Source organism: Anolis carolinensis, unplaced genomic scaffold, assembly GCF_035594765.1.
Source record: "Anolis carolinensis isolate JA03-04 unplaced genomic scaffold, rAnoCar3.1.pri scaffold_12, whole genome shotgun sequence".
Classification (NCBI taxonomy): domain Eukaryota; kingdom Metazoa; phylum Chordata; class Lepidosauria; order Squamata; family Dactyloidae; genus Anolis; species Anolis carolinensis.
This window is the reverse complement of record NW_026943823.1, coordinates 14,228,257-14,254,772: the sequence shown is the minus strand read 5'-3', so window position 1 is coordinate 14,254,772 and position 26,516 is coordinate 14,228,257. Positions and strand designations below refer to the sequence as shown.

General features: G+C 42.1%; 1 protein-coding gene across 8 annotated transcripts; it reads left to right on the top strand.

Moving 5' to 3' along the window:
* zc3h12b (zinc finger CCCH-type containing 12B) lies at positions 1-26,431 on the top strand. Of its 8 annotated transcripts, none has more exons than XM_062964076.1 (8): positions 1-185; positions 9,862-9,949; positions 10,679-10,812; positions 14,312-15,058; positions 17,010-17,149; positions 18,878-19,112; positions 19,728-19,834; positions 20,096-26,431. In XM_062964076.1, the coding sequence occupies exons 4-8, from the start codon at positions 14,451-14,453 to the stop codon at positions 21,511-21,513; spliced, it is 2,508 nt and encodes an 835-aa protein (XP_062820146.1). In that variant the 5' UTR covers positions 1-185; positions 9,862-9,949; positions 10,679-10,812; positions 14,312-14,450; the 3' UTR covers positions 21,514-26,431. The 8 variants fall into 8 exon arrangements, with proteins under 8 accessions (XP_062820146.1, XP_062820144.1, XP_062820147.1 ...); XM_062964074.1 differs by having other exon boundaries at positions 10,582-10,812; XM_062964077.1 differs by having other exon boundaries at positions 1-195.
* The last annotated feature ends 85 nt before the right edge of the window (positions 26,432-26,516 follow it).

The window sequence follows — 26,516 nt, the reverse complement described above, 5'->3', positions numbered from 1 at the left end:
GCTAGGCGACGGCGCCCGAGCGGCCTGGTCCAGAATCCGCCTCAGACGGAGCCTGCGAGAGGAAGGCCGAGGCGGAGGAGGAAGAGGGAGAAGCGGCCTGTGGGGCTGCAGGCCCGGCCCAGAGCCCTCCGCCCCCAGAGCCGGCCCCCATGCCGCTGCGTCGAGGAGGAGGAGGGGGAGAGTCGGTAAGGACCGGTAAGGGAGAGTCGGTAAGGGTCGAGGCCTCAGGGGGCGCCTCAGGCCTCGGGGTTGAAGGGGAAGGGGGGGGGGTAATTGGAGCGGCCGAGCCAAGCCTCCCAGTGCAAGGGTAGTCTACCTGTGCTGGAACTGGAACAAGAACAAGTGGTAACGATATTATCAATAATAACCATATCACTACGTGTTTATATGCCAGTCAGTGCTTTGTGTATAATATATAAGACGGCAGGGAGCTGGATGCAAGAACTGGAGTAACAGTAGTAGTAGTAGTAGTAGTAGTAATAATAATACTTATAACCACCAGATATCTCACTATGGTTGGTAAATATTTACTAAAAGGGGAGATTTATTCCTTTCATTTTGTAAAATATATAGAGGATTATTGAGAGTTGGATTCAGGAGACATAATAATAATAATAATAACCACCAGACATATCACTAATGTTGTAGATGTGTATTTCAGGTGAGAAAGGAGAGATTTAATCCTTTTGTTTTGTAAAATATAGAAGATTATTGGGAGTTGGATTTAGGAAGGAGCCTCTGCAGCTGGAGCAATAGTATTAGTAAAAGTAATAACAATAACCTTTAATCATTTTAGTTGCCCTCCTCTGGACCCCATCCAGCTTGTCAATACTGTATCTCTTTTAAAATATGGTGCCCAGAATCGGACACAGTATTCCAGGTAAGGTGTGACCAAACAGATACAAAGGCACTATGACTTCCCTTGATCTAGACACTATTCTCCTTTTGATGCAGCCCAAAATCGCATTGGCTTTTTTAGTTGCTGCATCACACTGTTGGCTCATGTTCAACTTGTTCACGAAGACTCCGAGATCTTTTTCATGGGCTGTTGTCGAGCCACGCATCATCCATCTTGTATCTTTGCATTTCATTTTTCTGCCTAAGTGTAATATTTTACATTCATCCTTATTGAAATTCATTTTGTTAATTCTGGCCCAGCTCTGTAATTTGTTAAGGTCATTTTGAATTCTGATCCTGCCCTTTGGAGTATTAGCTCTCCCTCCTAATTTGGTGTAATCTGCAAACTTGATAAGCATGCCCTCTAAACCTTCATCCAAGTGATTAATAAAGATGTTGAACAGTATTGGGCCCAGGACCGAACCCTGCGGCACTCCACTAGTTACTTCTTTTCAGGATGAAGTGGAACCACTGGTGAGCACTCTTTGGTCGCTTAACCAATTACAGGTCCATCTAATAGTAGCATTGTGTAGCTCACATTTGACTATTTGGTTCAATCGCGTATATTTCAAGTGGGGGGATAGGTTTGTGATACAGCCTAGCAGACTCTCTTCTTACAGTCTATATATGTTGTATGGTTTCTGTCATATCTTTATATTTATTAAATCAGGCATGAATAGTTGTTGTAAAAGTGAGGGCCTTTTTGCGTCCTTGTAGTGAGCTACTGCTGCTCAGTCGTTTAGTCGACTCTGACTCTTCGTGACCTCATGGATCAGTCCACGCCAGAGCTCCCTGTTGGCCGTCACCGCCCCCAGTTCCTTCAAGGTCAAGCCAGTCACTTTTCCTTCCATTTTCCCCAGCATCATGATCTTTTCCAAGCTTTCCTGTCTCCTCATGATGTGGCCAAAATACTTCAGCTTTGCCTCGAATATCCTTCCCTCCAGTGAGCAGCCACTGAGCATTATTTCTTGCGGTCCAAGGCACTCTCAGGATTTTCCTCCAGCACCAGAGTTCAAAAGCGTCTATCTTCCTTCGCTCAGCCTTCCTTATGGTCCAGCTCTCGCATCCATAGGTTACTATGGGGAATACCATTGCTTTCACTATGCGGACCTTTGTTGCCAGTGTGATGTCTCTGCTCTTCACTATTTTGTCAAGGTTGGCCATTTCTCTCCTCCCAAGAAGTAAACGCCTTCTGATTTCCTGACTGCAGTCTGCATCTGCAGTGATCTTTGCACCTAGAAATATAAAGTCTATCACTGCCTCCACGTTTTCTCCCTCTATTTGCCAGTTATCAATAGGTGTAGTTGCCACGATCTTGGTTTTCTTGATGTTTAACTGAAACCCAGCTTTTGCACTTTTTTCTTTCACCTTGGTGATAAGGCTCCTCAGCTCATCCTCGCTTTCGGCCATCAGAGTGGTATCGTCTGCATACCTAAGGTTGTTAATGTTTCTTCCAGCAATTTTAACTCCGTCCTTGGATTCCTCAAGCCTCACATGTCTCATGATGTGTTCTGCGTACAAGTTGAATAGGGAGGGTGAAAGTATGCAGCCTTGCCGCACTCCTTTCCCAATCTTGAACCAGTCTGTTGTTCCGTGATCTGTTCTTACTGTGGCTACTTGGTCTTTACACAGATTTCTCAGGAGACAGACAAGGTGACTTGGTATCCCCATACCACCAAGAACATGCCATAGTTTATTATGATCCACACAGTCAAAGGCTTTAGAATAGTCAATAAAGCAGAAGTAGATGTTTTTCTGAAACTCCCTGGCTTTCTCCATTATCCAGCGGATATTGGCAATTTGGTCTCTGGTTCCTCTGCCTTTTCTGAACCCAGCTTGGACATCTGGCAACTCTCGCTCCATGTATTGCTGGAGTCTTCTTTGTAGGATCTTGAGCGTTACCTTACTGGCATGGGAAATAAGGGCCACTGTACGGAAGTTTGAGCATTCGTTAGCGTTTCCCTTTTTTGGTATGGGGATATAAATTGATTATTTCCAATCTGATGGCCAATCTTGTGTTTTCCATATTTGCTGGCATATGGCATGCATCACCTTGACAGCATCACCTTCCAAGATTTTAAACAGCACAGAGAGTTTTATTGGCAAAATTCTATCAGCCTACGTCCTGCTTCATTTTGTTGTCCCAGACCATGCTTGCCTGTGATCCCGGTTATCACTTGACTGCCCACCTTAGCATTCCAATCTCCTGTAATGAGAATAATGTCTCTTTTTGGTGTGTTATCCACTAAGTGCTGCAGATCCTCGTAGAACTTATCTAATTCTGCTCCAGCAGCTGTGGTTGGGGCGTATGTTTGGATCACTGTGATGTTAAATGGCTTGCCTTTAACTCGAATTGAGATCATTCTATCATTTTTTGGGTTGTATCCAATGACTGCTTTCGTAACTTTATTATTAACTATGAAGGCTACTCCATTTCTTCGGTGTTCCTCTTGTCCGCAGTAGTAGATCTGGTGGTCATCTTTTGTGAAGTGGTCCATTCCAGTCCATTTCAGTTCACTGACTCCTAGAATCTTTAATCTTACATCTCACCAATAACCACATCCAGTTTGCCCTGGCTCATAGATCTTACATTCCAGGTTCCTATAGTGTGTTGATCTCTAGAACATCGGATTCGTCCTTCACCTCCAGCACCGTCGGCCGTTAGCCTTCCTTTCGGCTCTGAGCTAACTGCGTCATCACATCTGGGACTATTTGAACTAGTCCTCTGCTCCTCCCCAGTAGCATTTTGACCATCTTCCGACCTGGGGGTCCTATTTTCCGATGTTATACCGACATTTCTCTGGTTGTACTGATCCATATAGTTTTCATGACAAGAATACTGGGGTGGGTTACCATTACCTTCCCCAGGGATCGTGCTTGGTCTAAAAATCAGGCAAAATTGTATCTAGAAGTTACTTCTGGTTGTTTTCCTAATTCTTCAACAGGTTTTGAGGAGGTTCAGGGAACATCTCTGTTGGAGGGTCCAGGAGTGGTGGTCAACCATTTTGGATTTTAAAAAAAACCCAGATTTTTTTAAAAATGGGGTTGCTGGTGCTCCATGTGATCCACAATGACACAACTTCTGCCCCTATTTTAAAACATTAAAAACATTATTCTTAGAAGCATGATACAAATCAACAAGAACATTTTCTACTATGTAACTTTTTAAAGCCCATTGAAATGAAAGGAACATAATATTTCGTAGTATTTCATTCACTTGGGCTTGTGTTAGAAAAGTGTTATGGTTTTTATCACTTTTAGATAATTTTCTTCTCTCTAGTTTGGTCTTTAACATTGAAAAAACAGAGATGATGAATGTGATTAGCGAACAGATCTGTTGCATTAAGTTTTCAGACTTTAGCACTTTCCAAACTACTAATTTCCTGTTCTGATAGTGATGAAATTGTGAGGAAAGTTTAAATTATTAGTAAATCTTATGCATAACTGTTCTGTAGTGCCCCATGTTTACTTATTTGTTTACAGTGTGTTCTGCTTAAATTCTGTAGCAATATGACTGCCATCTTTAAAGCTGAAACACTGGTCTGTTACAACTAGCATTTTAGGACAGATGCTTTGGGGTTCAGCCCCTTGATGGCTAGGAAAATCTGGAAATATTCTTAATTTCAGTGGTCCATCAATCAACATAATTTTCCCTGTGGAGAGAAAAAGTGGGGTATAAATAAACATTATTTTATTGTATGACGCAGCAAACAAGATAGATATGCTGGATTTCGTTTCACAAAATCACAAGTCGAACACTTCCCAAGTGTCTAGGACTGTGTGATGTATTTTCGGATGATGCGTGCAGATCCCACTAGGGTGGCCTTTTGGAGTTGACAGATCGTAATTTTGTCAATGTCTATTGTTTCCAAATGCCGGCTGAGATCTTTTGGCACGGCACCCAGTGTGCCCATCACCACCGTGACCACCTGCACTGGTTTCTGCCAGAGTCTGTGACGTTCAATCTTGAGGTCCTGATAGCGGCTGAGTTTTTCCTGTTGTTTTTCATCAATGCGACTGTCACCTGGGATGGCAATATCAATTATCCAAACCTTTTTCTTTTCCACTTTGTCAGTGTGGATTCAGAAGTCCCACAGTATCTTTACGTGTTCATTTTCCAATACTTTTGCAGGTTTGTGATCCCACCAGTTTTTTGCTGCTGGGAGGTGGTACTTGAGGCATAAGTTCCAATGAATCATTTGGGCCACATAATTGTGCCTCTGTTTGTAGTCTGTCTGTGCAATTTTCTTATAGCAGCTGAGGATATGATCAATGGTTTAATCGGTTTCCTTGCAGAGTCTGCATTTTAGGTCGTCAGCTGATTTTTCGATCTTGGCCTTAATTGCATTTGTCTTGATGGCTTGCTCCTGGGCTGCAGAGATCAGGCCTTCTGTCTCCTTCTTCAGGGTCCCATTCGTGAGCCAGGGTCATTTGAGAAAGGCATTGTTTGCCTGTATTCCAAGTTTAGTCTAGATCCAGGGTCAGCGAGGTTCCATGGGTGCAGGTGAACTCCCATATGCAAGTCCCATCATCCATGTTCCATTCCCCTCAAACAGCGCCAGGATGTATAGTAGGTCATGGGGACTCTATGTGTCAAGTTTGGTCTTGATCAGACATTGGTGGGGGTTGCAGTGGTCTCAGGAAGTGAGTGAAGATACTGGAAGTCCCATCATCCATGGTCCAAACTCTTCCAAACCACACCAGAATGTAGAGTGGGTCATGGGGGCTCTCTGTACCAAGTTTGGTACTGATTCATCGTTAGTGGGGGTTGCAGTGCTCTCAGGAAGTGAGTGAAGGCCTGGGCTGTGGCGCAGGCAGGAGAGCAAGCCAGCTGCAATTAACTGCAATGAATCACTCTGACCAGGAGGTCATGAGTTCGAGGCCCGCTCGGAGCCTATATTTGTCTTGTCTTTGTTCTGTGTTAAAAGGCATTGAATGTTTGCCTGTATGTGTAATGTGATCCGCCCTGAGTCCCCTTCGGGGTGAGAAGGGCGGAATATAAATGCTGTAAATAAATAAATAAATAATGAAGGTATTGCAAGTCCCATCGTCCATGGTCCATCATACTCCCAACTTCACCAGGGTATAGAGTGGGTCATGGGTGCTCTGTGTGCTAAGTTTGGTCTTGAGTCATTTGTGGCATTTGCGGTGGTCTCAGCAAGTGAGTGAAGGTACTGAAAGTCCCATAATCCTTGGTATGTCCTCCCTCAAATTGAACCAGGACATAAATTGGGTTATGGGGGGTATGTGTGCCAAGTTTGGTCCTGATTCATCATTGGTTAGAGTAACTGGTCTGTCATAGACACAGCATTTGAAAGTACTGCAAATCCTATAATCCTTGGTCCATTCTCCCCCAAAGTGGTGCAGCATGTAAAGTGTGTATTTTGGGATATGTGTGCTAAGTTTGGTCCAATTCTGTCATTCCTGGTAGGCACAATAGTCTCAGGAAGTGAGTGAGGGTACTGCAAATCCCATCATCCATGGTCCATTTCCCCCCAATCTGCACCAGGACATAAAGGGGGTCATGGGGGTTCTGCCTGCCAAGTTTTGTCCAGTTACGTCACTGGTGGGCGTCGCAGTGGTCTGTGGAAGGCAAAGCGATTGAAAGTACTGCAGATCTCATCATCCATGGCCCATCGTCCCCCAAATGGCACCAGGACATAAAATGGGTCATAGGGTTTAAGTGTGCCAAGTTTGGGCCAGGTCCGTCATTTCTGGTGGTCACAGTTGTCTGTTAAAGTGGGAGCCAATCAGAAAGCTGCCACATACCCGCATACCCACATACATATATACCCACATATATACAAATATTGTCTTTTATTATATACCGTACTAGCTTGGGGACCCGGCGGTGCCCGGGTTATTAGTAGAGGGCATTGAGTTGTTTTGGGATGTGAGGAAATATCACTTAAGTTTGGTCCAGATCTGTCGTTGGCCAGGTCCAGTGCTGTCTGGATAAGGGTGAACTACAACTTCCAGATTCCCAGGACAATCACCCCCAAAGCAGGCCTGTATGCACAATTGGCTATGTTGAGTCTGTGTGCCAAGTTTGTTCCATATCCGGTCGGCTGGGTTCAGGGCTATCTGGATAAGGGTGAACTACAACTCCCAAAGGCAAAGGATAATCACCACGAAACCCTACCTGTATAATAATAATAATAATAACAACAACAACAACAACAACTTTATTTTTATACCCCGCCCCATCTCCCCGAAGGGACTCTGGGCGGCTTACATGGGGCCTTGCCCGATAAAACAATCAAATATCAAAACACAGCAATAAAACAGTTATCCAATAAAAACATCAATTACAGTAAAAACAATCATTAAAATCAACATAAAACATACAATATTAACACTGGAGACTAATTCATAGAACCCAGGCAACGTGCAACATGTGCCGAAATGGGCCGAAATGGGGAAGGTAATTTCTCAGTTAAAATGGACAAAGTGCAATATAGCATTGACAACACCTCAAGATTGTATGTACAGTTGTATGTACAGTTGGGCATGATGGGGCTATGTGCCAAGTTTGGTCCAGATCCGAAGTCAGCTGAGTTCGGTGCTGTCTGTATAAGGGTGAACTACAACTCCCAGAGGCAAAGGACAATTGCCCTGAAACCCTGCCTGTATGTACAGTTGGGCGTGATGGGTTTAAAGCGTGTCAAGTTTGGGCCAGGTTCGTCGTTCCTAGTGGTCACAGTGGCCTGTGATAGTGATGGCCAATCAGAAAGCTGTCACATACATACATATTCCGCCACACTGTTGTCCGCCGCATACAAACACTGACTTTTATTATATAGATATAAATATAGATTTTTTTTATTATTATTTCCAACATTTGTATCCCGCCCTTCTCACCCGAAGGGACTCAGGGCGGCTTACAACAATGGCAACAATTCGATGCCCACATAAAAACAATATCAAACAATACATAAAACCAATTAAGACTATTAAATGCAATATAAAATTACAATATAGAAATTTAAAACATTTGATCAGATCCGTTCATCCAAAAAACCTCGTGCTGTATCCATAGGTCCATCCATGTCATCTTTATCATTTATTCCTTGAAAGACTGGGCACATAGCCATGTTTTTAGGGCTCTTCTGAAGCCCAAAAGGGTTGGGACTTGTCGGATATCTTTGGGGAGGGTGTTCCACAGCTGGGGAGCCATCACTGAGAAGGCCCTGTCCCTCGTTCTCACCAGCCGCTCTTGTGAAGCAGGTGGGACCGAGAGCAGGGCCTCACCAGATGACCTTAGCTATCTTGCTGGCTCATAGGAGGAGATACGTTTGAACAAGTAGATTGGGCCAGAGCCGTTTAGGGCTTTATAGGTCAAAACCAGCACTTTGAATTGGGCTCAGTAGCATATCGGCAGCCAGTGAAGCCAATGGAGCTATATATATCTAGATATAGATATAGACTAGGCTGGGGATCCAGCGGTGCCTGGGTCATTTGAGAAAGGCATTGTTTGCCTGTGTTTGAAGTGTAGTCTCGATGCAATGTCAGCTGGATTCTGTGAGTGTGGGTGAACTACAACTCCCATATTATCATTGCTCATTACTGTATCTTTGGCCTGTGTTTCTAAAGATGTGTAATCGCTTCAGCTAACACATACCACTTCAGTGTCACAAGGATCTGCTCATTATCCCCATCTCATAGAGCAAAGTTCCTTGCCTCACAAGAATATCTATTTCTGTTCATATTATTTTCATTGCCATTAGTTATTTTGGGAACAGAAATAGGCTTCTTGGAACCTGGAACAGCAGAACACTCCTATTGATTTCACTGGATCCCGAATGTTCAATGCAGCTTGAAGAACCTTTTCATAGGCATCGCCTCCATCTAAATTGAATGTCTTCTTTTAAAATTATTCTTAATCCATTGTCTGGCTTATGAGGATAAAGCCGTGTTGTATATCATGATTTAGCCGCCTTTATGCCTTAATACTTTTAAAGCTGGAATTGAACATGTACAATTGAAAAATTATTATTTTTCAGCATATTATAACCTTGTAGAATGTAATTACTAGGGAAACCTTTTTCTTTGATTTTACTGTGTAGAAAGTGTATTGATACTTCAAATACAGCACTATGTGAGTAGAATTCAAGTACTTCTCAAATACATGTTCTCCCTGAATTGTATTATCAGCCAGTCAGTCGTGACTCTGCTGAAACGCCGTGTTTAGGTAAGGATGCCTGGTTGCTAAGCAATGGGCATCAGAGGCTTAAACACTTAAAGCTGTAGTGCAAAGTTTTCCCTTCTGAGTGATAACATATTTTCATGTTACAAATCAGGAGGCTGTAGTGTTTCTCCTTTGTTGGATTATTACTCAGAATATGTTTTATATGAGGGAGATTACCTTATGGTACAAAGGTTTAACATTCTGAAGTATTGCATTGTATTATCTAGACCAGGTGACAAAAACAAGTGAGCAAACAACTCTAACCTATTTCTCGGGTATGAATAAGGAAGGATGTGTTTGGCTTAGTGTGATGTCCTGGGTAAGACCCAGCTTGTAAAATGTTTGCTCTGCCGTTGATGATGCTGGGCAAGAGTCTTGAGCATAAAGGTTAGAACTCCTTGTCCTTTCCTTTAGCCCACTGGCATAAAGGTTGACAAGCTGGAAGAACAGAAAATGTGTTCCAGACAATATGATGTTCGAGGCAGGCTGGACTGCTGCACTACAAGTTCCAGAACTCTATGGAGTGCGCCATAGTCAGTTAGCTTCTCAAAGTGTGGTGTATTTCCCTTGTAATTTTTCTTTTTGTTAGAACTCAGTGGCAGGCCGCTATTAGCCCTAGGGCTATATAAGAAAACAAAGACTGACCTTCTCCCCCAAAGAGCACTCAGCCTAGGTTGCATGCCCTGAGACCTTGGAGAACAACCCAAAATAATGAACTCCCTCTTGAACACTGGAGCTCTCTCTAATTATGGAACTCCTCCCATCCATTTTTTCAGTGTCCGAATTTGGAGTAGACTCCTGAGGAAAACACAATCAGCCATTGAATGAAGTTCCAAGACCAGGAGAAGGACCACCAACTCAACAGTAATTGTATATGTATTGCACTCTTATACCACCCACCATTCTTACATTGCACACATAGCACTCAAGGAGATTGGGCAGTCTTCTAGCAGGTGACAGCCAAAGCATGGCCCAGACATCAACTTGACTGAATCACTGCTCCATTTCTGATGTTTAGAGGCCTGTGTGGTTGTTTATACAGCCAGAACACTGCTGGAAATTCTGGAGGCTTAGGGAAAGCCCAAAATGTACAGAAGCTCAACAACACAAACTCTGGGATGTGTGTGAAAAATATTCTTTAAAAAGGATGCATCCTCTGCACACAATTGCCCTCTAGAACAGAGCATGTCCAGCAGATATACAATGGCAGCTCTTAAAGTGAAAACCAGAAAAGCAGGAGGGAGCAAGAACAGAATAGCATGGTTAGGGTCCTGAATGGTAAAACTCAATGCTGCAATCCCACAGCTTCTGTACATACTTTTAACAGTGTAAGGATCTATCTCACTGTCTCCCTTTCTCTCTTAAAATCATACACACCGTAATTAACTCCACATAAACATTAATTTAGAGGTAGTCACGATTCTCACATGACTGTAGCTCCCCCAGCCTCCACCGGCTTGAAATGGAAAAGTGACACAGCTGAATTTTCTTAATAGCTTTTTCAACCCGTCGACAGTTGCGTTAAAAAAAGAATGCAGAAGCCGAAAAGGCAAGAAACTCCAGTGAGTCATGGAAGTGGGTGTGTTTCTGCAGAGAACGGCTTTCGTAATGCACCCATGGAACAGAAAACCCCCTGTATGCAGGCTCCTCCGGGCTGGCAGAGAGCTCGCCTCCTTTACTACCAGCGTGGAGAACAGCTGAGCCGCTTTCTGTAATGGCAGTTGGAAGTGAGTATGCCAGTGTGAATGAATCGGAATGGCAGAGGGCTCAGAGGTGGCTTCTTCCCCCTCCTCCCCCAGTTTACTTTTAAAATTTGAGATTTGTGACACATTTGGAAGTCTTTCTTATTCATGATCCTGTAGTTGAAAGGGCAGCAGTCTCCAGGAAGTGTTTTGAGTTAAATTTCTTAGAGCTTGCTGGCCTATAAAATGGAAGCAGAACAGAAATGTTAAAGAAACCTAAAGAGTAAATATAGGAAAATCAACATCATGCTTTAGTACTGAAGAAATAAGATAACATTTTAAGTGTGAAGTTGGCTCTAATAATAACCTTAAAGGCACCCAACTTGCAGTGGAGTGCCAAACTCTTCCATGGCTTTTCAGTTGGTTTTACTTCTAGGTGCTTGTATTTCCCATTATAGGGATAAAAACAGATTGGGAAAGTGGCTCAGCAGGACACTGAGTGTTAAAATGCCCCTTTTGATGTTGCTACAAACTTAGTAATGTTTCCTCGTTTAATATAATAAATAATCTGTACTTTTGGATACATAAATTCTTGTACTTTGTAAAAAGGGAGGACAGTTGGAAAGTTCTCAAGTAGAAACATAAAACTTTGATTACATAGTTGCTTACTTAAATATGGGGGTTGCAAACAATTCATTGTTCGTATTTCTCATAAGTTTGTTGCTTCACTAGAGACTATAAGCATACATTGGAAAGAAGAGAAATAATCGTTGAATTAGAAATTCTTTAAGGATTTGTATGCACTAATGTTGTTTAGTAACATTAAGTTTACTTCTGAGTTGTCTCCTGTTGTCTGAGTATAGATTTTTAAGTTGTTGCTAATAGCTCACACTTTGTGTACTTTAAACCAGGGATCCCCAAACTAAGGCCCGGGGGCCGGATGCGGCTCTCCAAGGTCATTTACCTGGCCCCTGCCCTCAGTTTTATAATATAATATTTTTATATCAGTTTTAATAATATAATATTGTATATACATATAATATTGATAGAAATACTACAATGTGATACTAATAATAATACCATATAATAATATTAATTATATATTATATATTACATGTAATATTACTAATAATATTACATTATAGTGGTATAATTCAATATAGTAATATATAATGCTAATATTGTTCTATGCTAATAATATAATATATTGTATATAGATATAAATTGTAAGCCACTCTGAGTCCCCTTCGGGGTGAGAAGGACAGGATATAAATGTAGTAAATAAATAATAAATAAATTTTGACTTAGGCTCGCCCAAAATCTGAAATGACTTGAAGGCATACAACAACAATAATCCTAATTAACTTGACTATCTTGTTGGCCAGAAGCAGGTCCACACTTCCCATCGAAATCCTGTTCGGTTTGAGTTGGTTAAATTTGTTTTTATTTTTAAATATTGTATTTTTCTTTAGTTTTTGTTGTTGTTGTTGTTGTTGTTGTTTTTGGACTACAAATAAGACATATGCAGTGTGCATAGGAATTTGTTCATTTTTTTTCTTTAAATGATCATTCGGCCCCTCAACAGTCTGAAGGATTGCCCTCTGAAGGATTGCCCTCTGAAGCCCTCTGCTTTAAAAGTTTGAGGACCCCTGCTTTAAACAGTGCATAGTGGCTTGTTGCACAGGTTATGTGTGTAAGATGAAAATGGATAAGCTTTGCAAATGTCTCCAAGATCATATATATCAGAGTGAAGGGTGCAGATAAGATATAATCCTTTCCACTCAAAATATTTTTTGGAGGAAATAGTAAACACTCCAGTGAATAGTCTGGTGTGCAAAATGCAGTATGATCCTTGGGATTGGTGTCCATGGTTTATTTATTGACAAAATATGTCCTCTCTAGGCATTTTCACATATCCATATCTGGCTTCAGGTATCTATATGGTGATTTGGCAGTAATGCTATATCAGCTTTTTAAAGAAAAGGATCCAGTGGATATACAAGAAGGTGGTTGCTAGAGTGAAGGACGCTGTATGATACTTGCTGAAACTTTTGGAAAATAGTGTATCTTTAAAGCAGTTGTTCTCAACCTGGAGTCCCCAGATGGTTTTGGCCTACAACTCCCAGAAATCCCAGCCAGTGTACAAGATGTTAAGATTTCTGGGAGTTGAAGGCCAAAATCATATGGGGACCCCAGGTTGAGAACCAGTGTTTTAAAGAGATATTAAGAACTGTTACCAGTCTCTTTAAAGCAGTGGTTCTCCCTGTGCTGAAGGTACATGAAACTGTTGGGTATTGAGTGTGTGCTTGTGTGTAGTGAAATTGCATGAGGAATCCTGCAAGACCAAGTGTGAAGAATTTGGGATATTATATGTGGAAGTTCCCAGATTTCTACAGGAAGAAACCAAGATGTGAAGCACACACTCTTGTCCCATCAGCTATGATCATAAGAGGGCTACTCCAGTCTGTGAAACTCCTCATAGTATTGAGTCATGCGAAAAGCTCTGAAGGTTTCTGTTGTGTCCCACATATGTCGAAAAGTTTGTGTTGGTTTCCTAGAGGCTTCCATCTTTACTACTTAATCTTTCTTTCCCTCCCTCCCTCTCTCCCTCCCTCTCTCTTTCTTCTTCCCCTGTCATATTTGCCACCAAGAGGTGAATGTCTGCATAGTGTGTGTTCGCAACTGTAGAGGTGCAAATGAGAACAAAGCCCTTGGCTTCTTTAACTTTAGAGCAAACAAAAGTGTGTTTTCTAGCTCAGAATTCCCCTTCATCATTTGCATAGTTTGCATGGATTGCTAAAGGAAGGATTACCCCATTCAGAAGCCATGTTTTCACTTTCTTTTTCATTCAGTAAGGGCACTAGTATTATTACAAATTATAACAAATGCTCTGTCTACACAATTGTACAATCAGTTCCAGATTGCAAAATATTTTCTTACAGTTTCCATGAGTTTTGGAATAGTGTCATTTTTTTAACCCCCCCCCCCCCCCCCCCCGGGCAATGTAGATAATCTAGGGACCACCACTTTGGGTAATAGCAGCCTACAGATATAAAACATAAAGTCACTTGTGTTTATGTTTGCTGTAATGGCTACAATGCAGTTCTTTCACCTGCAGAGAGTGAAATTTTGGGCCTCCTTTTCTTATAGGAGGCCTATAAGTCTTCTTCCTATCGCTGCTAATTATGTGTGAATAGATTGGGCAGGATTGCGCTTTTCCCCTGCAAATGTTTCTTCAGTAGTTGAAGCCTCTGTGCACTGGGGAAGCTGTTTCCAATTCACAACTGCTGTTGTGACAGGCAGCTATCCGACAGTGCATTAACTTCAATGTTGAATTTAGCGTGTGGGTGCCATAAGTATAATTGCTGCCACCTTCTTAAATCCAGTTAGTGTGGGGAGTGGGGACCAAGGAATTAAACTTGCTATGACTCAAAGTATTAGCAAAAAGTATCAAATTAAATAAAAATGTATTTTGTAAACACATTAATTACTTCACACTTGTTCATAAAACCTAATTGAGCATATTGTATATTCTGTCTCCCAGGCTTTCAAGGACCATATGGTTGGCTATGGGCATGTCGGAGATTGGCAAGTAGTTAACACAATGGTGCGGCAGAGGGCAAACTCTGGGCAGCTTTGGCAGTGAGTGGCGCTTGGAGATCAGTGGTCAGAAGGTGACCGTGATGACGGCCTGGTCTATGGTGGAAAAGCTGAAAATGGAGAAGCGGCATTCCCAAGAAGAGAGGGTGGCTGACCAAGATGGCGGGGATTGCAGTCCGGAGTCGGAGGAGTGGACAAGCTCCGAGAGCGAGCCGGAGCAGCAGCCGCCACCTCTCAGGAACAGTGGCAGCAACCCACAGTGGCAGGAGAAGGAGATTTCCCACAAGCCTCATCGGCAGCTCTGCCGTTCCCCTTGCTTGGACCGCCCCAGTTTCTCACAGAGCAGCCTCCTCCAGGATTTGAAGCTGGAGGAGAACAAAACGAGCCTGAACAAAGAATACCAAGCCAAAATAGATTTTGCTGTAAAACTGGGCTACGCCGGGGATCAGATCCAAGCCGTGTTGAACAAGCTGGGGGCGGATGCTCTCATCAATGACATTTTGGCTGAGCTTGTGCGGCTTGGCAACAAGGCTGAAAATGAAGGGCAGGCGAGTACCGGGAGCACTTCTGGTCCTCCTGGCCCTGGCCCAAAGGAGACAGCCAGCCCTGAGCTCTCTTTGGAAGACGAAGTGGTGGACAGCTCTGACAATTTGAGACCAATCGTCATTGATGGCAGCAATGTGGCAATGAGGTAACCTGGCAATAGTAAAATACTTTTGAGGAAGGCAGCCATTCTGCTGTCTGTGCTTACCTAAATTTAGCTTGATGTATGCCACTGTTCTTTTAATCACTGTTAAGAAATACAAATATTACAAGATGGATGAAGATGGCAAACAATGGCTGTAAAAACAACAATAATGCATCTTTTTTCAAGGATTCTTTACATTCAACCTGTTGAGATAGATGAGTCTCATGTAAAAGCTCAGTTTTGTGTTCATAATCCCAGTATATACTTACCTGGGAGAATATCCTATTGAATGTAATAATAATAATAATAATAATAATAATAATAATAATAATAATAATAATAACAACAACAACAACAACAACAACAACAACAACAACAACAACAACTTATGTATGTATTACCTGCCTCTTCTTTCAGTTTAAAAAGAAGACAATAAACATATAATGTGATTTTAAAATTCATAGTTAAAACTGTTTCTGAATAAGACACGCATAGAATGTACACTTTTCAACAGTGTGGTGTAGTCTCTAAACTGCCAGGGCATTGTTCACATTCTATAGATTTTTATTTTTCCTCTGAAAATAAATCAGGGGAACTGCTTTAAAATACACAAGACACAAAAATACTCAATCTGTTATTTGCTAAGCCAAAATAAGAGTCTCCTTCCTACCCCAGCTGTTGTTCAGGCTGGGATAAGAAGGTTTCTGTAGCAAGTCCTCCTGCCCTTAGCCTGAGAGTTAGATTAGAGTATGAAATAAAGGGCATGTTTGGGCATTGAAAGAAGCTGGCATCCTGACTTCTTTTGGACAAGCAAACATGCTGATGCATGCTGCCCAGTTTCCCGTTTGCAGTTGGAGTAACTGAACAAAACACAAACCTTCCACCTGAATCTGAATATCTGAATTTGGCAGGGGAAGCACTGTGTCTTTCTTTCCCCTCCAATAAGTCTGGAACACAGTTTAGAAACCATATATAACATAAGCTTTGAAGGAATTACACTGGATTCTTTTAGTTTGTATTCAGGGTGCTGGAATTTAAGGCCCCCAAAGGCTTGAGACCTTAATATTTGAGGGAACACCTTTCTGTAGATATTCGCCTGAAAATTCCAGCCTATTGGAGGGGTTGTCCTCTGTGGCCTATTGATAGGAGTGCAGTACATTGTAGGAATTTACGGGAAAAGGTCTCTGCAGTAGCACTCAAGTTGTAGAATGCCTTCCCCTTGGGAGCCCAATTAGTGCCAATGCTGGTATCATTTTGGGGCCAAGTTAAAATGTGACTTTTTACCAAAGCCTTCATCTGGTTTGTGCATGTGTTATGGCTGGTATTCATTTAAATGCTTGTAACTGGTTTTAAATTACCAGATTATTAATGGATAAATGATGTGATACAGCATGACTCCCATATCCATGGGGGATGTATTCCTGAACTTAACACGGAAATATGAAAATGCGGGTAATAGCGAAGTCTATTGAAATGAATAACTTTTAGGGGAAGAATGGAGGACCTAAATGTTCTTAAGACAGGAAATATTTAATCAAATGTGGATAGGTGAAACTGCAGGTACCAGTCTTTAGGTGCAGAGCTTCAGTTGTTTTAAACTATGAATACTATGTATTGCTTTAAATTGATGTGATTATATGGTCTAGGGCAGAATCTAAATATTTTAATAAACAAAGAAACCTTTAGTGAGGCGAGTCTTAGAGTGCAGGTTCTGACATGTTGCTTAACTAATGGCAAAGGAAAGGTCTCTGCTTTGCTTAACAGCTTGCATTACAAGCAGGAATTAACAAAAGATTTACTGTGGTTTACGGTGAAAATAGAATTGGGCCAGAGACTGACCGGGTTCACTGAGCAAGTCTAAGCCCAGACCATGTAGCTCACTAGCTTTTTTAGGTATATCCCACAATGCTAAAAACTGGCACACTCAGCATGGCTTTTCCCCCCTGTTTTTCAGCCATGGGAATAAAGAAGGCTTTTCTTGTCGTGGGATTCAACTTGCTGTTGACTGGTTTCTGGAGAAGGGCCATAAGGACATTACGGTGTTTGTGCCAACGTGGAGGAAAGAGCAGTCGCGGCCAGATGCACCCATTACAGGTAGTGATTTGGATGAAGGTTGGCTTTCTTTAATTGGTAAAACAGAAGCCATTTCTAAGATGAGGATGTTGTTCTATACTGGGCATAGATATTGGAAGGCATTCTCTATAGAAAATGATCCTAGTTTGATATGCTGGGTTATGTCTTTGTGTGGAATAGTAAGCCAGAATTACTGAGAATTCTGGTTTGGCCTTCTTGAATTTATGAACTAGCATTGGCAACGGTAATCCATGCAACAGTTACCACTAGGTTGGATTATTGTAACGCCTTATACGCCAGCCTTCCGAAGGTAAAAACCCAGAAGATCCAAATGGTTCAAAATGCGGCAGCCAGGCTGCTAGCGGGATCATCTATGAGATCCCATATTACACCGATTCTGAAACAACTGCATTGGCTACCAATAGAACATCGGATCTCTTACAAGATACTGATCCTGACATTTAGAGCTCGAAATGGCCAAGGACCATTATATCTTAGGGACCGCCTCATTCCTTTTTTCCATCAGTGGTCACCTCGACCCTCCCAGGAAAATCTCCTATACGTACTGGGCCCTAGGGAGGTATGCCTGGAAGCTACAAGGCATAGAGCCTTTTCGACCTATGCTCCAATTCTGTGGAACTCATTGCCTCCATATATTAGAGCAATGTCGGAGTTGCGACCTTTTGTAAAAGTGCTCAAGACTTGGCTGTTTGGTTGTGCATTTAAGTAAATCAGATCTAATTTGCCAAATAGTCACTGTTGAATGCTTTTATGTTAAAAGTTTTTATATTCTGGAATGATATTTTAAATTGTAAGTCGCTTGGAGCACTCTGGTGGAGAGCGACTAATTAAGAAATAAAGTGAAGTGAATGAAACATGATCCATCCTCTTGGCTCTATTATCAATGGCAATGGTGAATTCTGCAGACTCATGGACCTATAGTCCTTGTCCTGTCTGAGTGTGCCTCGAGAGAGAGCCATTTTCAGACACCCCATTTATGACAAAGGTAAGAGGAAAGGGCTTTGTGGTAGAAAAACATCTGTTTTGAAGTAGAAAAACATCTGTTGCATATTAACCAGAGACTAAAGCCCAGGCTAGGCAGGCCTGTTTCTGGATTTCCCCATTTCTGATAGCAGGTGCATGAGCACATATTTGGATTTTTGCCAGGAGGCAGTTTTGCCTTGCAGTAAGTGGGGTGTTTTTACTTCTGTGGGCCTTTTTTTGTTTGTTTAAACAAAAGCATGTAGTGATGTCATAATCTCACCTGAAGCTATAGAACAGTTATAGAACAGTTTCAGCATTTGAGGAACTTTTTTTCTAGACTGGGCCACAATCTGGAATAGAGTGCAGAATGGCTGTGAAACTGCATTACAAATATTACAAGGAGCCCAAATATCAAAGTGTTAGGGTTTGTGGGGTGTTGGAAGCTGTAGTACAAAACCACCTAAAGAGGAAGTCTAGCACAACAGGATTCATAGAGGTATGGTGCCATTTATTATCTCAGCCTCCTACAAATTATGAAGAAGTGGAAGGATAAGCGAACCTGAGCTGAACGGTGGTCTCTGCATCGTGAACCACAGGCGCCATGGATTATGCTCATTTTGTGCAAAATGTTCCAGTAGTTCTAGAGATGCCACTGAGGAGCTTTGACAACAACTGAAAATATTCCAGTTAATGCTGTGATCATGTTTTGACCTATCTGAGCACCCTGATCTTTCACAGGTTCTTAAATTGTCTTGTTATTTGCAGATCAAGAAATTCTGCATAAACTGGAGAAGGAAAAAATCCTGGTCTTTACTCCATCGCGGAGGGTTCAAGGGCGGCGGGTAGTCTGCTACGATGACCGCTTCATAGTGAAGCTGGCTTATGACTCTGATGGTATCATTGTGTCCAATGACAATTACCGAGACCTCCAAAATGAGAAGCCAGAATGGAAGAAATTCATAGAGGAAAGGCTGCTAATGTATTCTTTTGTCAATGACAAGTAGGTCCTTACTAAAACTCCTTAATGTTGATCTAGCACTCAAATGTTCATTGTTTTGTCTACAATTTCATTGTTCCTTCCAGCTTCATCTTAAGATAAGAAAGGCCTGCAATCTCCCCCATTATGTTTTGTTGAAGTCTTTCATGGCCGGGATCACAGGGTTGTTGTATGTTTTCCGGGCTGTATGGCCATGTTCCAGAAGCATTCTCTCCTGACGTTTCGCCCACATCTATGGCAGGCATCCTCAGAGGTTGTGAGGTATATGGAGATATTAGTATATGGAGGTATATGGTATGTTAGTTTCTCCATATACCTCACAACCTCTGAGGATGCCTGCCATAGATGTCGGCGAAACGTCAGGAGAGAATATTTCTGGAATATGGCCATACAGCCCGGAAAACATACAACAACCCTCCCCCATTATGTTTATCACTACAGCAGCCTCCCCACTTCAGCCTTTTCTTCTTACAAAGGAACCTAGTCACAATGGTTGGTTTTTCTGAGCTCATAAATGTGGCAGGATTCAAAAGAAGCTCCCCGCCCCCAGCATTCTTGCTTCTCTATACTTTTAGATACATTTAAATACCATAGGTAACATTTCCTTGTGTTTTCCAGATTTATGCCACCTGATGACCCATTAGGGCGCCATGGCCCTAGCCTTGAAAACTTCCTAAGGAAGAAGCCTGTTATACCCGAACATAAAAAGCAACCGTGTCCCTATGGTGAGTGTGTGGCTTTTCATTAGTTTGAAGGAAAGAAGAAGAAATGTTATTTCTGATGTGTCTCCAAGTTGTTTCTGTCTGTTGTTGTGTTTTTGTATCAGAGTTTGTTCTGAGAGGGTTTGCCACTGCTTTCTTTTAAGAGAGCTGGATTTAAATATATGGGGTTTTTACATCTGATCAGAGATTTGAACCTTAACCTCAACTGTTGACATACTACTTTTGCAAAGATCATGCCTATCTAAAATGTTTTTTCCTCCTCAGGCAAAAAATGCACCTACGGACACAAGTGTAAATATTACCACCCTGAACGTGCAAACCAGCCACTGAGATCCGTAGCAGATGAGCTTCGCATCAGTGCCAAACTCTCTGCTGTAAAAACAATGAGCGAAGGAGCACTGGCCAAGTGTGGCACGGGATTAGTACTCTCCAAAGGGGACCTTGCGTCGGAAGTTAAGCGCATTGCTCCAAAACGTCAGTCTGACCCAAGCATCCGGTCTGTGGCTGTGGAACCCGAGGACCGGCTGTCAATGGCCCGGAAGTCTGAGGCCAACTCTGTCCCTTCCCTTGTTTCAGCATTGAGCGTCCCGATCATCCCACCTTCCAAAAGCCACGCAGCTGGGGCTTTAAACACCCGATCGGCGAGTAGCCCAGTACCGGGTTCATCTCACTTCACGCATCAAAAGTCCTCCCTGGAGCATATGTCCAGTGTGCAGTATCCTCCAATTCTGGTCACTAATAGCCACGGTGCTTCCATCAATTATTCGGATCAGTACCCAAAATACGAGTCTTTGGGAGACCATGGCTATTATTCTATGCTCAGTGACTTCTCCAATTTGAGCATTAGCAGCATGCACAACACGGATTATTACGGGGCGGAGGTCGAGCAAGGTTTATACTCCAGAAATTCAAGCCCTTGTCCTGACACTTGCTTAAGCCATACGAGCAACGATCCTTACTCTTCATATGGCGACCTTTACCTCGGGGTGGGAGATGCAAGCCCCGAGGACATCAAGGCCCGCCTCCCACCACAAAACCGCCTCCCGCCCTTTTCCCAGGGATATCATGAGGCCTTGACTAGAGTCCAGAGCTATGGCACAGAAGGATCCAAACGCCCTCCCCACAAACACTCGACCTCCCATTTGGCGCTCCACGTCCAGCATCCGGTCGTTGGGGCACGGTCCAGTTGCCCGGGGGACTATCCCACGCCTCCAAACGTCTACCCATCGGCCACCACTCAGCCGAGCCGTGCCCTTGTTATGACGAGGATGGACAGCATTTCCGACTCACGGCTGTACGAGAGCAATCCCACCCGGCAGAAGCGGCCACCCTTGTGCCGGGAACAGCATGCCAGCTGGGACCCACTGCCTTGTCCCACGGACACTTATGCTTACCATTCCTATCCTCTGAGCAGCAACCTCATGCAGCCGTGCTATGAGCCTGTGATGGTGAGGAGCATGCCAGAGAAAATGGAGCAGCTCTGGCGCAACCCATGGGTTGGGGTCTGTGGGGAGCTGCAGGAGCCCCACATCATCCCTGAACATCAGTATCAGACATATAAGAATCTCTGCAATATTTTCCCGGCTGGTGTTGTCCTTTCTGTCATGGAGAAGAACCCACACATGACTGATGCACAGCAGTTGGCCGCCATGATTGTGGCCAAATTGAAAACGGGGCGTTAAACATCACTCCCTTTTAAATTTGCGAAGATAAATTATTGATAGATGACCCTTATGCAGATCCTCGTGATAATTCTGCAACTGTAAATAGTTTCTAATGGTGATATATGACTCTGTATATTGTCGCAATTATTTAAGACATGTGATGCAGGTTATATTACAAACATGAGTATTTAAGGATTTTTAAAGCTGTTCTTTTTTAAAAATGGCATTTTAACAGGCAGCACAGACCTTATGCATGGATGCACTTATTGAATCCCAAAGGCCACATGTTGATATGTCTGAAAACAGGTCCTTCAAAACTGTTAGCAGTTATATTGCATGCGTCAGAGTATAGTTTTCAGTATGGACACGTTGCTCCAGTCAGATAAGCTCTCCACATTTTAAACATCCTTTATGAAGGGAAGCTTGGGCTGCTGTTCTTAATAGCATCCACAGATTTACACACGGTGCATGGCCCCATCGTGAAGAGAATCCACTTGTTGTGGAAATGTCCTTTTGTAGGTAAAAAAATAAAGCTCAAATAGGGAGAAAATGGACCTACCATGCTTGTTGAACTTTGGTTAGGAAATACTCTTTGAAGAAAGGAACGTCAGTGAAAAATGGAATGCTTGAAAGCATTTAGTTTTTCTGAGCTTTATAGATCAGTTTATTTCAGGTCAAAAGCAGCAAAGACGTCGTCTCTCAGATTTGGTTCCTCCTTTTTCCTGAGTTGATGATGATATAGAATTCAACAAATTCAGGTATAAATAGAGCCAGATTTATTTACTATTGAAGGGCAGGCCAAAAGAGATGCTGAAGGATTGAGTTGGTTTTGTATTTGCACTCTGACCTCCATGCAAAGGGGTGTGTCTGCTTCTGTGAGTTGCAGTGTTTGTGCAATGGGTCTTTTGGGCTCAGGGTAGGCAACTCTGTAGTCCATTGTCTCCCGCAAGAGGTGTCTCTGGCGGTGGCAGCTGCCATGATTTCTTCTTTTTTAAATAAAAAGCAAGCTGCACTGACGGGACGCCCTTTTTAAATCCAAATGTGTATTTCAACATTTTGAACCACTACTACTAACTCGGCGCGTCTCGAGCTAGGACTTGTTGACTTCTACTGTAGTTTTTTTTCATGAAAGTCGAGAAGGCCTGGTTTCCCGGCCTTTGGTTTCTTCATGAGAAGGTGTGACACTGCCTAATGTTTCTTACTTTGAAACACACGGAATGTGAGGCTGCAGTCAGGGTTGTTTCTGGCGTTTTGGTCAGGGCTCGCCAGCTGCTTTCAAGTTGCTTTTGGATCCTTTTTTGGAGGGAGAGAGGAGAAAAACCACAAAATTGGGGGGCTGGGGTCCTTTCCTTGAACACTTGCACCAATGCTCCGAATGGCTGATGGCCCTTCTCTGGTTGCGTCAGGAATATTTCTGAGTAAGTTTGTATAGAGGGATGAACAGGCCTTAGGCTAGATGGTTAGATGGGCCATGGCCAGCAGCCAGTCCATAGCATGTGTGTTATCTGTTGGAAGATATGGGCCCAGTTCTCATCCAGGCAGTAACAATAGCCAGAGGTAGTATGATCTGTCCTCCACATTTGCAATGTTGACTTTTACGGATGTGATTCAAATGTTATCTCTAGGAATCTTTAGATCCTCCAGTGTGGCTTTATGGTCAACTTTGGCAAGAGGTAAATCTGGAGGACCTAGAGAGTTCCATGGAAGTGTTCCCTAGGTCCTTTGGAGCAAACTGTAACTAGCCACCAGCAGATGTTGATCACTGAATCACTTTGGGGACCTTAGAGATTCCTGGTTTCTCTACTTTCCTGGGGCCCCTGCACCTCTAATCCCAGCAGATGTGGAGGGTGGACTCCATACTTTTCAAATGTATTTCTAGATGGTTTTACATCTGATTTGCGGGCAAGAAGAGTGCTCTCTGTTTTCACAATGGCCAGATCCATCATTCGCTCACCCTTATCCTTCCCAAGCAAAAGGGACACGTTCAGCCCTTGTCAACAATATCATTGCTGTTTGGTGGGGATTTTTGGATTTATCCATCACTATTCAGTGATGGTTTCCCTGCTGCAGAAGCGTCCTGCTGACGCTGTTGTGGGCTGTTCCTGGCAAGTTGGGTATGGATTTTAACCCATTGCTCCATTGGTTTTGTAAGGGCTCTTAACTTGGGACTTAGGACGGCACCTGCCTTGGAGCATCGGTTGTTTCATTCAGTCTTTTATGGCAACTGAGTGGAAATGGAAATGTGCTTTAGATGGTGCTTAATTGAAAAATATTGGGATTAAAATCTGAAAATAAAAATTTATATGGGGTCAGGGTCAACCGATTTCCTTATCCCTCCTTGGTCACAATAGGATCCCTTTCTGGTCATTTATCCCACTCCTTTCCTTTTGTGGTTTTAAAAGCAGCTGAGCGCAATGCCTCAAATAACCAGAAACGACCTTTTGTTTGTTGATACAAATTGTATCTTTCTTGATTGTATAAAAATAATATATATTGTACAAAAACAAGCCGTCCGTAGATTAGCTTTGATATTGTATTTTCACCACTATGTTTGTGGCACTGTGTGTCACAGGGGAGTAGCCCATGGAGGATTGTGAATCTTTTTATTTAAAAATGGGCACATTTAACCCTTTCTAGAATTCAAACAAAGGCAACTTTGGAAAATTGACTTTATTACTATGATGTGCACAGCAGGAGTGTGTGTCAAAGACTATATATATATAGTCTTATTTATTAAACAAATGCCTTCTTTCAGTGATTTCTCTTTTATACAATATCAGTGTTAATAATGTTAATGTTCCTATTGATAAGGATAGGAAATGCTGCTGTACGTCCCCCTTTTGTTTGTACTAGGATAATTAACTAAACTATCATATCAGCATGAAAAGTTTTGCATGCATTGAGTTTATGTATGTGTTGAAAATGGGCCTTCTCCTTTTTATCCTCATTTTAAGGCAGAGGTTGTTAATGCATGTGTTTCTTTGTGTGTGTGTGTGTGGGGGGGGGGGGGGACAGCGACGAAAATATTTTATTGTTGCTTTACGATTTCTATGTATTATTCTGTTTTTTAAAAGTATATTTCAGATTCTCTTTTTGGAAGAAATATCTCTGTACCATAACAGTACTGTCTTTCTTTTCCCTTCCTTAGAAAAAGTGTCCCAATCCCTCTTCTCTGCATGTAGTTATGAACGACAGCCTTCAAGCACTTTGCCAGTTCCTTTTGGGTGCACTCTTTCCCTTCAACTTTGATATAATATAGTATTTGTTCTGTCTTCATTCACTTCTTTCAAACTTACATTTCACTCACATATTATCTCTTCTTTCAGAATTTCTTCTAATATAGAAGAGATGGTATATTTTATAAAAAGTCACGCCTTCGCCTCTCTTGTAAATACCAGGCTTTGTGTTAAAATGCTCTTTTTTGAGAGCACAGTATTTAATTTTTTTAAACTGTGTACCAAACAGCTGCAGAATATGCATCTATCTATATATAAGCCAAACATGATCCAGTCCTTTTCCAAATATTTATCTGAATGTAAAGTTTTATGTAATTTATTCAGGAAGAGTGCTTAATATTCAACTATCAGGGAGGGGGGACTTCTCAAAAGTTAACTTTGGGTTGCAAGTCTAAGTTGTAAATAGTATCGTTTTGGCTTGTACATAGGTTTGTTTTGTTATTTTGGTCCTGTTGTACTATGGAGCGAGTTTGCTTTCTTTGTAAAATTAAACATTCCTGTTTAATTGTTGTAAAAAAAGATTTATACAATCTCTTTGGGTTCTTTGGTCGACCCAAATATAATGTAAGTCTCAATGACAAAAAAAGAGAGCAAAGATAAAAGACTTTGCAGCGAAATGCCTGGATCCATTGAGATGGAAAAAGCAAAGGCAGGTTGTGTTGGCAATCCTGTCCCTTGGAAAAGGGCCGAAGAGAAGAGCAATAGGAGCTGGGTCAGGGCCAGTATGCTGTGTCTCTGATCGATGTATTTATTCTGTGCAATGCGTGTTCAAGGCTTTTGTCAGCATGGGCATGCGTACGTGTCACCTTGTGTAAAAAAGTAGTTTTTATAGAAATGTAAGAAAGCCAAGATAATCACCAGAACAACTGGTACAGTTTCCCCCTTAATGTGAAAATGGGATAGCTTTATATTTCCACAAATGGCAGCAGTGAGCACTTTATCCCCGCAAGTTGGTTGTCAGTGTCTGGATGTTAATACTCACAAAACAAATGATATAAACAGAGTAAAATTCCACAAAACCAGTGCCACTGGACCCATAGCAAGCGTTCCTGATCTTTCAGCCTTTCTCCGGCCTGACAAATAGTGAAACTTAACACTTGACGAGTCTTTGCTGGGAATGGAAACATTTCAGCATGTTATTTATTTGCACAACTAACTTGAGGAGGATTTTTATGCTTTTTAAAACTGTCAGATAATTGCTTACCAGCAGCTCATGTTCTGAACTGCTGAATGTTTCTGTGTTTGTTTTCTGTCAGAAGCCTTGCCAAAGTGGTGTTGAAGAGTAACCGCTTTAATGTGGGTTATTTAGCAAAAGATCACTCAGCAGCAGAACGCATAGGTTAAAATGTCTCATGCTTTGAGTATCTTTTAGTACATATTTTTTCCCTGTAAAATAGTGATCCTTTTGTTAGGGCTGCTAATATGTCCACACACACTTTTGTGCAGATTTCGTGGTCATTTCATGCTGAAAAGAAGTATAAGTCCCATTGACACCCAAGGCTGTTTTGGGTGGCTTCCTTGTATTTTAATACAGCTTTGAGCAAGTGATTTTGGGCAATGCAGCCTCTGTTTAAATGCAACCCAACCCACCCACTTGGTGAGAACACTTCTGATTTATGTTACAATAAAGTTTTGTGTGGCTGTCTTCTATCTGGACATTTGTATCAATGCATTCAATAAATTGAATCACTTGCTCAAGATTTTTGGTATCACCTTGTTTCTTTGCAGCTTAACATTACAAAAAAGGCTACATTCATTTAAACCAGCTTTTAAACACTAGTCCCA

Excerpts from the sequence above, each read along its gene's own strand:
- zc3h12b (XM_003226413.4), top strand. The coding sequence starts at position 14,451 with ATGACGGCCTGGTCTATGGTGGAAAAGCTGAAAATGGAGAAGCGGCAT. Across the intron at positions 15,059-17,009 it reads GGCAGCAATGTGGCAATGAG|CCATGGGAATAAAGAAGGCT; the intron begins GTAACCTGGCAA and ends CCTGTTTTTCAG. Across the intron at positions 17,150-18,877 it reads GCCAGATGCACCCATTACAG|ATCAAGAAATTCTGCATAAA; the intron begins GTAGTGATTTGG and ends TGTTATTTGCAG.